The sequence below is a fragment of the Oncorhynchus mykiss genome, chromosome 13, assembly GCF_013265735.2.
Source record: "Oncorhynchus mykiss isolate Arlee chromosome 13, USDA_OmykA_1.1, whole genome shotgun sequence".
Taxonomy (NCBI): Eukaryota; Metazoa; Chordata; class Actinopteri; order Salmoniformes; family Salmonidae; genus Oncorhynchus; species Oncorhynchus mykiss.
In genome coordinates this window covers 46363612-46376246 of record NC_048577.1, presented here as the reverse complement: position 1 = coordinate 46376246, position 12635 = coordinate 46363612, and the positions used below count along the sequence as shown (strand labels likewise).

General features: G+C 45.8%; 1 protein-coding gene across 8 annotated transcripts in view; it reads left to right on the top strand.

The window, feature by feature from the left end:
• The window catches only part of LOC110486575 (caskin-2), an 85838-nt gene that overhangs the window by 46135 nt on the left and 27068 nt on the right, over positions 1-12635 (top strand). For all 8 annotated transcript variants that reach the window (XM_036941290.1, XM_036941292.1, XM_036941291.1 and 5 more), the window contains 4 exons: positions 3094-3191; positions 6859-7004; positions 8440-8535; positions 10302-10432. In XM_036941290.1, coding sequence (XP_036797185.1) covers positions 3094-3191; positions 6859-7004; positions 8440-8535; positions 10302-10432 — 471 coding nt within the window. The remainder of the gene's footprint in view (positions 1-3093; positions 3192-6858; positions 7005-8439; positions 8536-10301; positions 10433-12635) is intronic.

Genomic DNA, 12635 nt, shown 5'->3' with positions numbered 1-12635 from the left:
TCTAGTACCGGCCGTCTCTCTCTAGTACCGGCCGTCTCGCTATAGTACCGGCCGTCTCGCTATAGTACCGGCCGTCTCTCTCTAGTACCGGCCGTCTCTCTCTAGTACCGGCCGTCTCTCTATAGTACCGGCCGTCTCTCTATAGTACCGGCCGTCTCGCTATAGTACTGGCCGTCTCGTCTCTTGCTATAGTACCGGCCGTCTCTCTCTAGTACCGGCCGTCTCTCTCTAGTACCGGCCGTCTTTCTCTAGTACCGGCCGTCTCGCTATAGTACCGGCCGTCTCTCTCTAGTACCGGCCATCTTTCTCTAGTACCGGCCGTCTTTCTCTAGTACCGGCCGTCTCGCTATAGTACCGGCCGTCTCGCTATAGTACCGGCCGTCTCTCTCTAGTACTGGCCGTCTCTCTCTAGTACTGGCCGTCTCTCTCTAGTACTAGCTGTCTCTCTCTAGTACTAGCTGTCTCTCTCTAGTACTAGCTGTCTCTCTCTAGTACTAGCTGTCTCTCTAGAGTGCAGGTTAGGTGCTGTACGGTATAATATGTTCTGGCAGCTTCCTCCTTCTCTCCTCTCCATGTGGATGGTGGTGACTGCAGGCTGTGGCTGCGGCCTGGACCTGCGTGTGTGTGTGAGAGGGGAGATTTATATCTGTGGTGTTTGGACTTGACGGTGGTGCTGGAGGCAGCACTGTTACTCACCAACCTGATGAGTTGAGTCCTTCTTCCCCTCTGAGCTGAGTCACCTCTAGAGGCCACACTTTGTGTTGGCATGTCCCGACAACACACACACATCATGGCACTCATAAAACATGATGGGGGGGGGGGGGCAAATCCTCCCACCCACAGTTTGGGGGCTTTCATTTTTTATTTACTACCCCCATACCCCCCTTCCCTTTCTCCCCAAAACAGATAAAGCTGAACAACAAAGAGAGAAAAGGGGAGGAGGGGGGAGAGACTGTCTGGATGAGGATGGGGGGAGTCTGGTCTTGATTGAGACAAAGCCTCCAGCTCCATTATCTTTCCTGTTATTCATGTCTCCTGGTGTCTAGTGAATCCTAGACTACTGGCTGGCTGGCTTCTACACTACAGTACTACCCAATAACACAGCCCTCAACCCACAGCCCAGAGCAGGGTTCTGGCTGAGCCTGGATTTGCTTTATATTGTGGCCTCTTTCTACATATTGAAGAGGTTGTTTTACATTCACTTTACCATCAGATCACATGCAGATTGAATCGTCACCAGTGAGAAGATGCGTGTGTGACTAACAGCCCAGGGCTGTGGTGTGTTATTGGGTTAATGGAAGAGTACTGTCTCTCTCTCTCTCTCTCTCTCTCTCTCTCTCTCTCTCTCTATCTTTGTCTCTCTCTGTCTCTGCCTCTGTTTGCCTCTGTCGCTCTCTGTCTGTCTCTGTCTCGCTCTGTTTGTCTCTGTCTCTCTCTGTCTCGCTCTGTTTGTCTGTCTCTCTGTCTCTGCCTCTGTTCTGCCTCTGTTTTGTCTCTGTCTCTGTCTCGCTCTGTCTCGCTCTGTCTTTCTGTCTCTCTCTGTTTGTCTCTCTGTTTGTCTGTCTCTCTGTTTGTCTGTCTCTGTTTGTCTGTCTCTGTTTGTCTGTCTCTCTGTTTGTCTGTCTCTCTGTTTGTCTGTCTCTCTGTTTGTTTGTCTGTCGCTCTCTGTTTGTCTGTCTCTCTCTGTCTCTCTCTGTTTGACTGTCTCTCTGTCGCGCTGTCTCTGTTTGTCTGTCTCTCTCTGTTTGTCTGTCTCTCTGTTTGTCTGTCTCTCTGTTTGTTTGTCTCTCTCTCTCTGTTTGTCTGTCTCTGTCTCTCTGTCTCTCTCTGTCTCTGTCTCTCTGTTTGTCTGTCTCTGTCTCTCTCTGTTTGTCTGTCTCTGTCTCTCTCTGTTTGTCTGTCTCTGTCTCTCTCTGTTTGTCTGTCTCTCTGTTTGTCTGTCTCTCTGTCGCGCTGTCTCTGTTTGTCTGTCTCTCTGTTTGTTTGTCTGTCTCTCTGTTTGTCTGTCTCTCTGTTTGTCTTTCTGTCTCTCTGTTTGTCTCTGTTTGTCTGTCTCTCTGTCGCGCTGTCTCTGTTTGTCTGTCTCTCTCTGTTTGTCTGTCTCTCTGTTTGTTTGTCTCTCTCTGTTTGTCTGTCTCTCTCTGTTTGTCTGTCTCTGTCTCTCTGTTTGTCTGTCTCTCTGTCACACTGTCTCTGTTTGTCTGTCTCTCTCTGTTTGTTTGTCTGTCTCTGTCTCTCTGTCCTTCTCTGTCTCTGTCTCTCTCTGTTTGTCTCTCTCTCTCTCTGTCTGAGTGCTGGTGGTGGGTTGTTTACTGTTGAAAGACACAAGCAATGCCATTGGCCTCTAAGCCTCCCCATTGCCAAACAATCCCAATGCCCTCTCAATTGTGTCTTTCACTCAACTATACTATGTCTGTACTGAACTATCTCTCCAAACGTCATCTTCCCATCTCCTCTTCTCCGTTGTCTTTGTGCCTCTGTGCTATATCCCTCTGTTATCTTCCCATCTCCTCTTCTCCGTTGTCTTTGTGCCTCTGTGCTATATCCCTCTGTTATCTTCCCATCTCCTCTTCTCCGTTGTCTTTGTGCCTCTGTGCTATATCCCTCTGTTATCTTCCCATCTCCTCTTCTCCGTTGTCTTTGTGCCTCTGTGCTATATCCCTCTGTTGTCTTCCCATCTCCTCTTCTCCGTTGTCTTTGTGCCTCTGTGCTATATCCCTCTGTTATCTTCCCATCTCCTCTTCTCCGTTGTCTTTGTGCCTCTGTGCTATATCCCTCTGTTATCTTCCCATCTCCTCTTCTCCGTTGTCTTTGTGCCTCTGTGCTATATCCCTCTGTTATCTTCCCATCTCCTCTTCTCCGTTGTCTTTGTGCCTCTGTGCTATATCCCTCTGTTATCTTCCCATCTCCTCTTCTCCGTTGTCTTTGTGCCTCTGTGCTATATCCCTCTGTTATCTTCCCATCTCCTCTTCTCTGTTGTCTTTGTGCCTCTGTGCTATATCCCTCTGTTATCTTCCCATCTCCTCTTCTCTGTTGTCTTTGTGCCTCTGTGCTATATCCCTCTGTCATCTTTCTGTGTGTTTTTGTCTTCAGGTTCTCAGCTCTCCACCATGCTGCTCTGACCGGAACTACAGACCTGCTGTCTGTGCTGCTGGAGGCCCAGGCCACCGTTGACATCAAGGACAGGAACGGTGAGACACAGCACTATTTATCACCTGCTCTCAGATCAGCTAGCAAAACAGCTAACACAGGTCTTAGTGAGATCATCTCAGTCAGCACAGACATTATCTCTGATGTTTTCTATCAGTGGCACACATTGTCTTGAGATTTCCTGTTAGCTGGTACATACAGCTCTCAAACCAGTTAGCAACATGTGCCTCAGTACAAACAGACTCACCTTTAATTCATATTATCTGGGATGTTTTTATTAGTGACGCACACATTGTCTTGTGATTCTACTGTATATCAGCTCGTACATTCTATTAGTTCCATCTGTGGAACACATTGTGATTTTCATATCAGCTTTCATATGGATAACCCAAAAATGTCTACTGTACTTCTGTCCCTCACTCACTGTCTGTCTGTCTTGTGTTAGTTTATATGTGTATTGTCCAGTGCCATGCAACAGTATTCACCCCCTTGGCGTTTTTCCTATTTTGTTGCATTACAACCTGTAATTTAAATAGATTTTCTTTTGAATTTCATGTAATGGACATAAACAAAATAGTCCAAATTGGTGAAGTGAAATGAAAAAAATGACTTGTTTCGCAAAATAAAACAAAAAGAAAAAAAGAAAATGGAAAAGTGGTGCGTGTGTACAGTGGGGAGAACAAGTATTTGATACACTTCCGATTTTGCAGGTTTTCCTACTTACAAAGCATGTAGAGGTCTGTAATTTTTATCATAGGTACACTTCAACTGTGAGAGACTAAAACAAAAATCCAGAAAATCACATTGTATGATTTTTAAGTAATTAATTTGCATTTTATTGCATGACATAAGTATTTGAGACATCAGAAAAGCAGAACTTAATATTTGGTACAGAAACATTTGTTTGCAATTACAAAGATCATACGTTTCCTGTAATTCTTGACCAGGTTTGCACACACTGCAGCAGGGATTTTGGCCCACTCCTCCATACAGACCTTCTCCAGATCCTTCAGGTTTCGGGGCTGTCGCTGGCTAATACGGGCTTGGGTTATACTACTATTGGGTTCAGGTCTGGGTTCAGGTCTGGAGACTGGCTAGGCCACTCCGGGACCTTGAGATGCTTCTTACTGAGCCACTCCTTAGTTGCCCTGGCTGTGTGTTTCGGCTTGTTGTCATGCTACGACCCATCTTCAATGCTCTTACTGAGGGAAGGAGGTTGTTGGCCAAGATCATGCAATACATGGCCCCATCCATCCTCCCCTTAATACGGTGCAGTCGTCCTGTCCCCTTTGCAGAAAAGCATCCCCGAAGAATGATGTTTCCACCTCCATGCTTCACGGTTGGGATGGTGTTCTTGGGGTTGTACTCATCCTTCTTCTTCCTCCAAACACGGCGAGTGGAGTTTAGACCAAAAAGCTCTATTTTTTTCTCATCAGACCACATGACCTTCTCCTATTCTTCCTTTGGATCATCCAGATGGTCATTGGGAAACTTCAGACGGGCCTGGACATGCGCTGGCTTGAGCAGGGGGACCTTGCGTGCGCTGCAGGATTCATGACGGCGTAGTGTGTTACTAATTGTTTTCTTTGAGACTGTGGTCCCAGCTCTCTTCAGGTCATTGACCAAGTCCTGCCGTGTAGTTCTGGGCTGACACCTTCCTCATGATCATTGATGCCCCACGAGGTGAAATCTTGCAAGGAGCCCCCGACTGAGGGTGATTGACCGTCATCTTCTTCCATCTTCTAATAATTGAGCCAACAGTTGTTGCCTTCTCACCAACTGCTTGCCTATTGTTCTGTAGCCCATCCCAGCCTTGTGCAGGTCTACAATTTTATCCCTGATGTCCTTACACAGCTCTCTGGTCTTGGCCATTGTGGAGAGGTTGGAGTCTGTTTGATTGAAGTATGTGGACATGTTTCTTTTATACAGGTAATGAGTTCAAACAGGTGCAGTTAATACAGGTAATGAGTGGAGAACAGGAGGGCTTCTTAAAGAAAAACTAACAGGTCTGTGGGAGCCGGAATTCTTACTGGTTGGTAGGTGATCAAATACTTATGTCATGCAATAAAATGCAAACAAATTACTTAAAAATCATACAATGATTTTCTGGATTTTTATTTTGGATTCCGTCTCTCACAGTTGAAGTGTACCTATGATAAAAATTACAGACCTCTACATGCTTTGTAAGTAGGAAAACCTGCAAAATCGGCAGTGTATCGAATACTTGTTCTCCCCACTGTACATATTCACCCCCTTTGCTATGTAGCCCCTAAATAAGATCTGGTGCAACCAATTACCTTCATAAGTCACATAATTAGGTAAATAAAGTCCACCTGTGTGCAATCTAAGTGTCACATGATCACACAATCTCATTATATATTCACTGTTCTGAAAGGCCCCAGAGCCTGCAACACCACTAAGCAAGGGGCACCACCAACCAAGCGGCACTATGAAGACCAAGGATCTCTCCAAACAGATCAGGGACAAAGTTGTGGAGAAGTACAGATCAGGGTTGGGTTATAAAAAATATTAGAAACTTTGAACATCCCACGGGTACCATTAAATCCATGATTAAATAATGGGAAGGATATGGCACCACAACAAACCTGCCAAGAGAGGGCTGCCCACCAAAACTCAGAACAGGCAAGGTGGGCATTAAGCAGAGAGGCAACAAAGAGACCAAAGATAACCCTGAAGGAGCTGCGAAGCTCCACAGCGGAGATTGGAGTATCTGTCCATAGGACCACTTTAAGCCGTACACTCCACGTAGCTGGGCATTACTGAAGAGTAGCAAGAAAAAAAGCCATTGCTTGAAGAAAAAAAGAAGCAAACACGTTTGGTGTTCGCCGAACGGCATGTGGGAGACTCCCCAAATATATGGAAGAAGGTACTCTGGTCAGATGAGACTAAAATGTAGCTTTTTGGCCATCAAGGAAAACGCTACGTCTGGCGCAAACCCAACACCTCTCATCACCCGGAGAACACCATCCCCACAGTGAAGCATGGTGGTGGCAGCATCATGCTGTGGGGATATTTTTAATCGGCAGGGACTGGGAAACTGGTCAGAATTGAAGGAATGATGGGTGGCGATAAATACAGAGACATTCTTGTAGGAAACCTGTTTGTCTTCCAGAGATTTGAGACTGGGATGGAGGTTCACCTTCCAGCAGGACAATGACCCTAAGCATACTGCTAAAGCAACACTCGAGTGGTTTAAGGGGAAACATTTAAATGTCTTGGAATGGCCTAGTCAAAGCCCAGACCTCAATCCAATTGAGAATCTGTGGTATGACTTAAAGATTCCTGTACACCAGCGGAACCCATCCATGGAGCTGGAGCAGTTTTGCCTTGAAGAATGGGCAAAAATCCCAGTGGCTAGATGTGCCAAGCTTATAGAGACATACTCCAAGAGACTTGCAGCTGTAATTGCTGCAAAAGGTGGCTCTACAAAGTATTGACTTTAGGGGTGTGAATAGTTATGCATACTCAAGTTTTCTATTATTTTGGTCTCATTTCTTGTTTGTTTCACAATAAAAAAATATTTTGCATCTTCAACGTGGTAGACATGTTGTGTAAATCAAATTATACAAACCTGCCAAATATCCATTTTAATTCCAGGTTGTAAGGCAGTAAAGTAGGAAACATGCCAAGGGGGTGAATACGTTCGCAAGCCACTGTATGTGATCATAGATGTGCTGCCTCCTGCAGGTATGCGTCCGCTCCACTATGCAGCATGGCAGGGCAAGGCTGATTCTGTCCTTATGCTGCTGCGGGCCGGAGCTGGAGTCAATGGGGTCTCACAGGATGGACACATCCCCCTGCACCTGGCCGCACAGTACGGACACTATGACGTGGTCAGTACACACACCCACACACAGACAGACAGACAGACAGACAGACAGACAGACAGACAGACAGACAGACAGACAGACAGACAGACAGACAGACAGACAGACATCGTTAAGCACTGTCAACAGATATCCTCATTCTGCTGGATTGGGTGGAATGTATGCTGTTCTGTCCACAAAGCTGATGCTGGTTTACTGTGGGTCACTTATCTGAGATTTAGATGTGTGTGGTCATGTTTGGTCAGTCTACTTAAGTCTTAAACAGTAAACAAACTGTCAACAAATCACAGCCATAGCCCCAAAACAGATGTGACCTGGCAGGGGATAGAGTAGGATGAGTGGTGGTTGGTGGTACAGTCATTTAAGAGATTGAGGGGTCAGGGGATAGGTAGCAAGCTGGGAGAGGAGAGGCATGTTGGTGTGATTGGATTGGAGAGGGAGAGGGAGAGAGAAGAACGAGGCAGGATAAGGGTTATTGGATTTGTAGGGTTTGAGGGGGTAATGATGGGGTGATCAGGTTTAGGGGGGATTAGGAACCTTGTCTTTGTTACTAACCCCCGTCCGTCAGTCCGTCCCCGTCTCACCCCCTGTAGTGCTGAGTGATAAGTCGGTTTGGTTTCGGTCCGATTTATGGTTTTCGCTTTAACAACACAGAATAAAACAATGAATAAAAGTCCCATGATGATAGATGGTGCGTTTTCAGGTAGAGATACCTCGCGCAACTGCTCTAAATCGCGCGCTCCCTCTGTGTATGCCCCACACAGACGGGACAGGTATGCATGCAATGGATTATGGTCATTGTAGTTAACTACCCACATTTCCTGCGCTGAACTATGTAGAATATTGGCCTGTTGGAAACTACAACTCCCTACTACATTACACAGTTCGGCTTTGATCTGATTTATCTCTAGAGAAACTGCACATTGAGCGCAAAGAAAAAAACTAACTAAATGGAATTCAAATAATTGGGAAATAGATCAGGAACTATCCTACAAGCATTGTCAGGATGTGTTCAGGTTACGCCACATTAATTGATTTGTAAGCCTTTTAGGACCACAGTTTGTGTGAAAAGCATTTATCTGCACAGGCCATGAAGTCCCATTTGATTGTAACAGCCTCCGGTCCTGTCATCTACTATGTATTCCCAGAGCAGAATGACCAGGGCTAATGGACTGTCTGTTTTCACCAAATACTCTGTGTCCTTGAATACGGCAGGCAGCACCAGGTGCTGATAGAAACATCTGACATCATCTCCCTGGCTATGTGTGTTGTAATGTTATCTGCATGACCACATCCACATAACATAACCTACTCTCCTAATGGCCCCGGTGACAGTGTATGGTATTTGATCTTGTCTGTGTGTGTGTGTGTGTTAATATGTGTGTGTGTGTGTGTGTGTGTGTGTGTGTGTGTTGATTCCCTGTCTGTCTGTTTCTCTCAGTCTGAGATGCTGCTGCAGCACCAGTCCAACCCCTGTCTGATCAACAAAACCAAGAAGACCCCCCTAGACCTGGCCTGTGAGTTCGGTAGAGTCAAGGTAAGAGTGTGTGTGTGTTTCTCCTCCCCCACCACTGGCCCAGGCTCACAGAGACAGACAGTGATGTAACTCTTGGCCTGTGTTAGTCTAGACAGAGGTCACAGCTGGACAGATACAACCCCTCTGGATCTGGGATGGACTGCAGTGATGTAACTCATGACCTGTGTTAGTCTAGACAGAGGTCACAGCTGGACAGATGCAACCCCTCTGGATCTGGGATGGACTGCAGTGATGTAACTCATGGCCTGTGTTAGTCTAGACAGAGGTCACAGCTGGACAGATGCAACCCCTCTGGATCTGGGATGGACTGCGTTGTCACAACTGCTCCTCTTCCATCAAATACATCTCACTTCTGCACTCTTTACTTTCTTTCTTTCTTGAGCACAGTTATTCTCACTCAATTGTCACACTCTCTCCATCTCAAATGTACATTTGGTTACTATGACTTAATGGTGAATTGGGCAGTTTAGGCCTGCATCATTAAACCAGTTTGACAATTTCAGAAACATCTCTCCCTGACCGCACAATAGGTTTGAATATGACTTTTTCAGTTCCTATAGCCATTCAAACACCACCAAGCCAATGTGAGTGTATTTCAAACTCTGTGCGCTGCCTCAATCAAGGTCCCTGGTCCCAAATAGTGCTGCAGCAGCGTTTAGTTTGGATAGGACAGTGTGAAGCCGAACCAAGCCAGGGTGAAGTAATAGTACACACACACACACACACACTCATTGGGAACGCTGCTCTCCTCTCCTACTGGGCTGGAAAGTCCCCTTGTCTTTCATGCTTATTTATCTGGATGTGGGCTGGAGAGGAAGTATTGGCAAGTCCGTCTGTAACTTCTATTACTGGAAGGTTTGCTGGGCAGCTTTGTTTGTGCTTGTGTGTTTGTTAAATGAGACTTGAGAGAGTTAGCCTGTAACTATTGTCCCCCAGGATTGATTTAGAATGGGATATCTTTAGAATGCTGACACTGGCTCCACCGTGTGTGTGTGTGTGTGTGTGTGTGTGTGTGTGTGTGTGTGTGTGTGTGTGTGTGTGTGTGTGTGTGTGTGTGTGTGTGTGTAGTGTGTGTGTAGTGTGTTTATGGGCATCAGCTGCTGTGTTGGGGTGCCAGGGTGTGGCGAGGCCCTCCCTATTTCTATTTCTCTCTCTCCTTCCACTCTTCCTTTCTCTCTCTCCTTTTCCCTCTCTGTCCCTTTGTGTTTCCTCCTGTCCTCTGTCCCAGACCAGTCTCCCAGCAGCAGCAGTCATTCAGTGAGTGTTGAGGTGTCATCCAGTGTGTGGGCCAGATGTGTGGGCCAGTTTATGCCACTGGGTCACTCCTGTTTTACCTCACACTCACCTGTGGGTCCTCCCATGTCAAATCACAGGACTCATAAATGTTTCAGACTTGTGTGTGTGCGTTATCCCTTGTCCTAACAGTGCATGAAATGTACATGTGTTGGTAACAGTTGAAGCCTGTACTCATCACCCTGTCTTTTCTTTATCCCCCCTCCTTCTCCCCTCCCCTCTCTCGCGTTCTCTCACTCTCTCTTCTCTCTCTCGCTTTCTCTCTCTCTCTATTCTCTCTCTCTCTCTTCTCTCTCTCTCTCTCACTTTCTCTCGCTCTTTCTTCTCTCTCTCTCTCTCTCTCTCTCTCTATTCTCTCTCTCTCTCTTCTCTCTCTCTCTCACTTTCTCTCGCTCTTTCTTCTCTCTCTCTCTCTCTCTCTCTCTCCCTCTCTCTCCTTCAATTTCCCTTTCTCCATGACTTTATGAGGTCAGGTTGCTCAGCTGTTGTTGAGCAGTAACATGGTGGTGGCTCTGTTAGAGGGTAATAGTAAGGAACCTGCAGACTCAGGCTTTAACACTCCGCTGCACCTCGCCGCACGCAACGGACACAAGGACATCATCCGGTAAGAGACTTCCTATTGTTTTTCACAATCTGAACTTGTGAAACGTACGCAAAACTAGTGTTGTGTAATAAGTGTTGTATATATCATGCATTGATGTCAATGATGTCAAGTTTTAATGCAGATTTGTGTACACGTTTGTCAGGCTGCGATTCAGACCATAATGATTTGTGTGTACACTGCCCATTGATAGATTGATATTTTCTTGTGGGTCTTAATCCTCTGCCTGTCATTCCTCTAATTTGTCCCATACTAAATGAAAGGCTATGATTGATCATGGTTGGTTAGTACATTTTCTGTGTGATTGAACACCTACTCTGAGGTGGACAGGGGTCTGACAGGGTTAACACAGTCACTGATCTGGAACTGGTGTGCTGGGAGACTCAACAGGACAGTAAATGGTTCCCATGGGTCTACCCTCTGCCCCTCTCTCCTTCCCTCCTCCTCTTCCTCTCCACGGTACTGTGGACAAGACAAGAACCACCAGACATGGCTCTGTCTCCACACCCTCGCTCTGGAACACTGTGGTGTGTGAATGTGTTTATTCTCTCTCTCAAGTGGATCTAGCCAAATATTTAGTACCCCAATCTCTGCTCTGACTACCTGGGAGGCTATAAAACGGCCTGTCCAATGTCCACTCCACCAGGGGCCACAGTCCCAATCCCCTAGTACCTCTATGGAGACCTACATCAGATTCTGTCTGGTACAGTCCAGTACCAGACACCCAGGTCACCCTGAGCCCTGCCATAGAGAAGGGGAGGAGGAGGGGGTCTACTCTGCAGCCCTGTTCCCATGTTTCACTGACAGCTGCAGCAGTCTGTCACCAGGCTGAGAGAGCGAGAGAGATGGATATGCAGAAAGACACTGGAGAGAGACGGAGAGGGAGGCTCTCTGGTGTGAGGCTGCAGTGCTGCCAATGTGACCCAGATCTGCCAGTGAGATGTGGCTGCTGATTTATCAGTAGTAGCTGGGACCAGACTGTTAACACTAGAACTGCTGGGCCTCTAATTCAAGCTAATGAGCAGTCATTCTGACTGCAACATTCTAACAGTGTAATTCATACTTTTTATATATGCTGTCGCAAAAACAATCATTTGGTTGTGTGTATGAAAGCCTTGGGTAACATTAGAATACCATTTTTATTTTATTTCAAAGAACTCCATAGCATTTTCATTTGTTTATGTTACTTTACGCTATACGTCAAAAAATATTATTCAAGTGTTCAAGAAATGTTCTTAGTGGAGTTGTTACAACTATGAAACAGAAAGTGTATGTGTTGGACGCGGTAACAGCTTCTTTTTATAAGTACACAAAACATACCCCAACCACCAATATGCACGGTGAAAAGATGCACGGTCAAATGATGGAAACATCAGTAACCTAAACATCATTATAAGCGTGAGGTGGCCTTGATAAATAGTGCAATTCGAGGCAAAAGCAACAGTGGCATTATAATCAGTATACAGTTGAAGTCGGAAGTTTACATACACTTAGGTTGGAGTCATTAAAACTCGTTTTCAACCATTCCACAAATTTCTTGTTAACAAACTATAGTTTTGGCAAGTCGGTTAGGACATCTACTTTGTGCATGACACAAGTCATTTTTCCAACAATTGTTTACAGACAGATTATTTCACTTATAATTCACTGTATCACAATTCCAGTGGGTCAGAAGTTTACATATACTAAGTTGACTGTGCCTTTAAACTGCTTGGGAAATTCCAGAACATGATGTCATGGCTTTAGAAGCTTCTGATAGGCTAATTGACATAATTTGAGTCAATTGGTGGTGTACCTGTGGATGTATTTCAAGACCTACCTTCAAACTCAGTGCCTCTTTGCTTGACATTATGGGAAAATCTAAAGAAATCAGCCAAGACCTCAGAAAAGAAATTATAGACCTCCACAAGTCTGGTTCATCCTTGGCAGCAATTTCCAAACGCCTGAAGGTACCACATGCATCTGTACAAACAATAGTATGCCAGTATAAACACCATGGGATCACGCAGCCATCATACCGCTCAGGAAGGAGACGCGTTCTGTCTCCTAGAGATGAACGTACTTTGGTGCGAAAAGTGCAAATCAATCCCAGAACAACAACAAAGGACCTTGCGAAGATGCTGGAGGAAATAGGTACAAAAGTATCTATATCCACAGTAAAACGAGTCCTATATCGACATAACCTGAAAGGTCGCTCAGCAAGAAG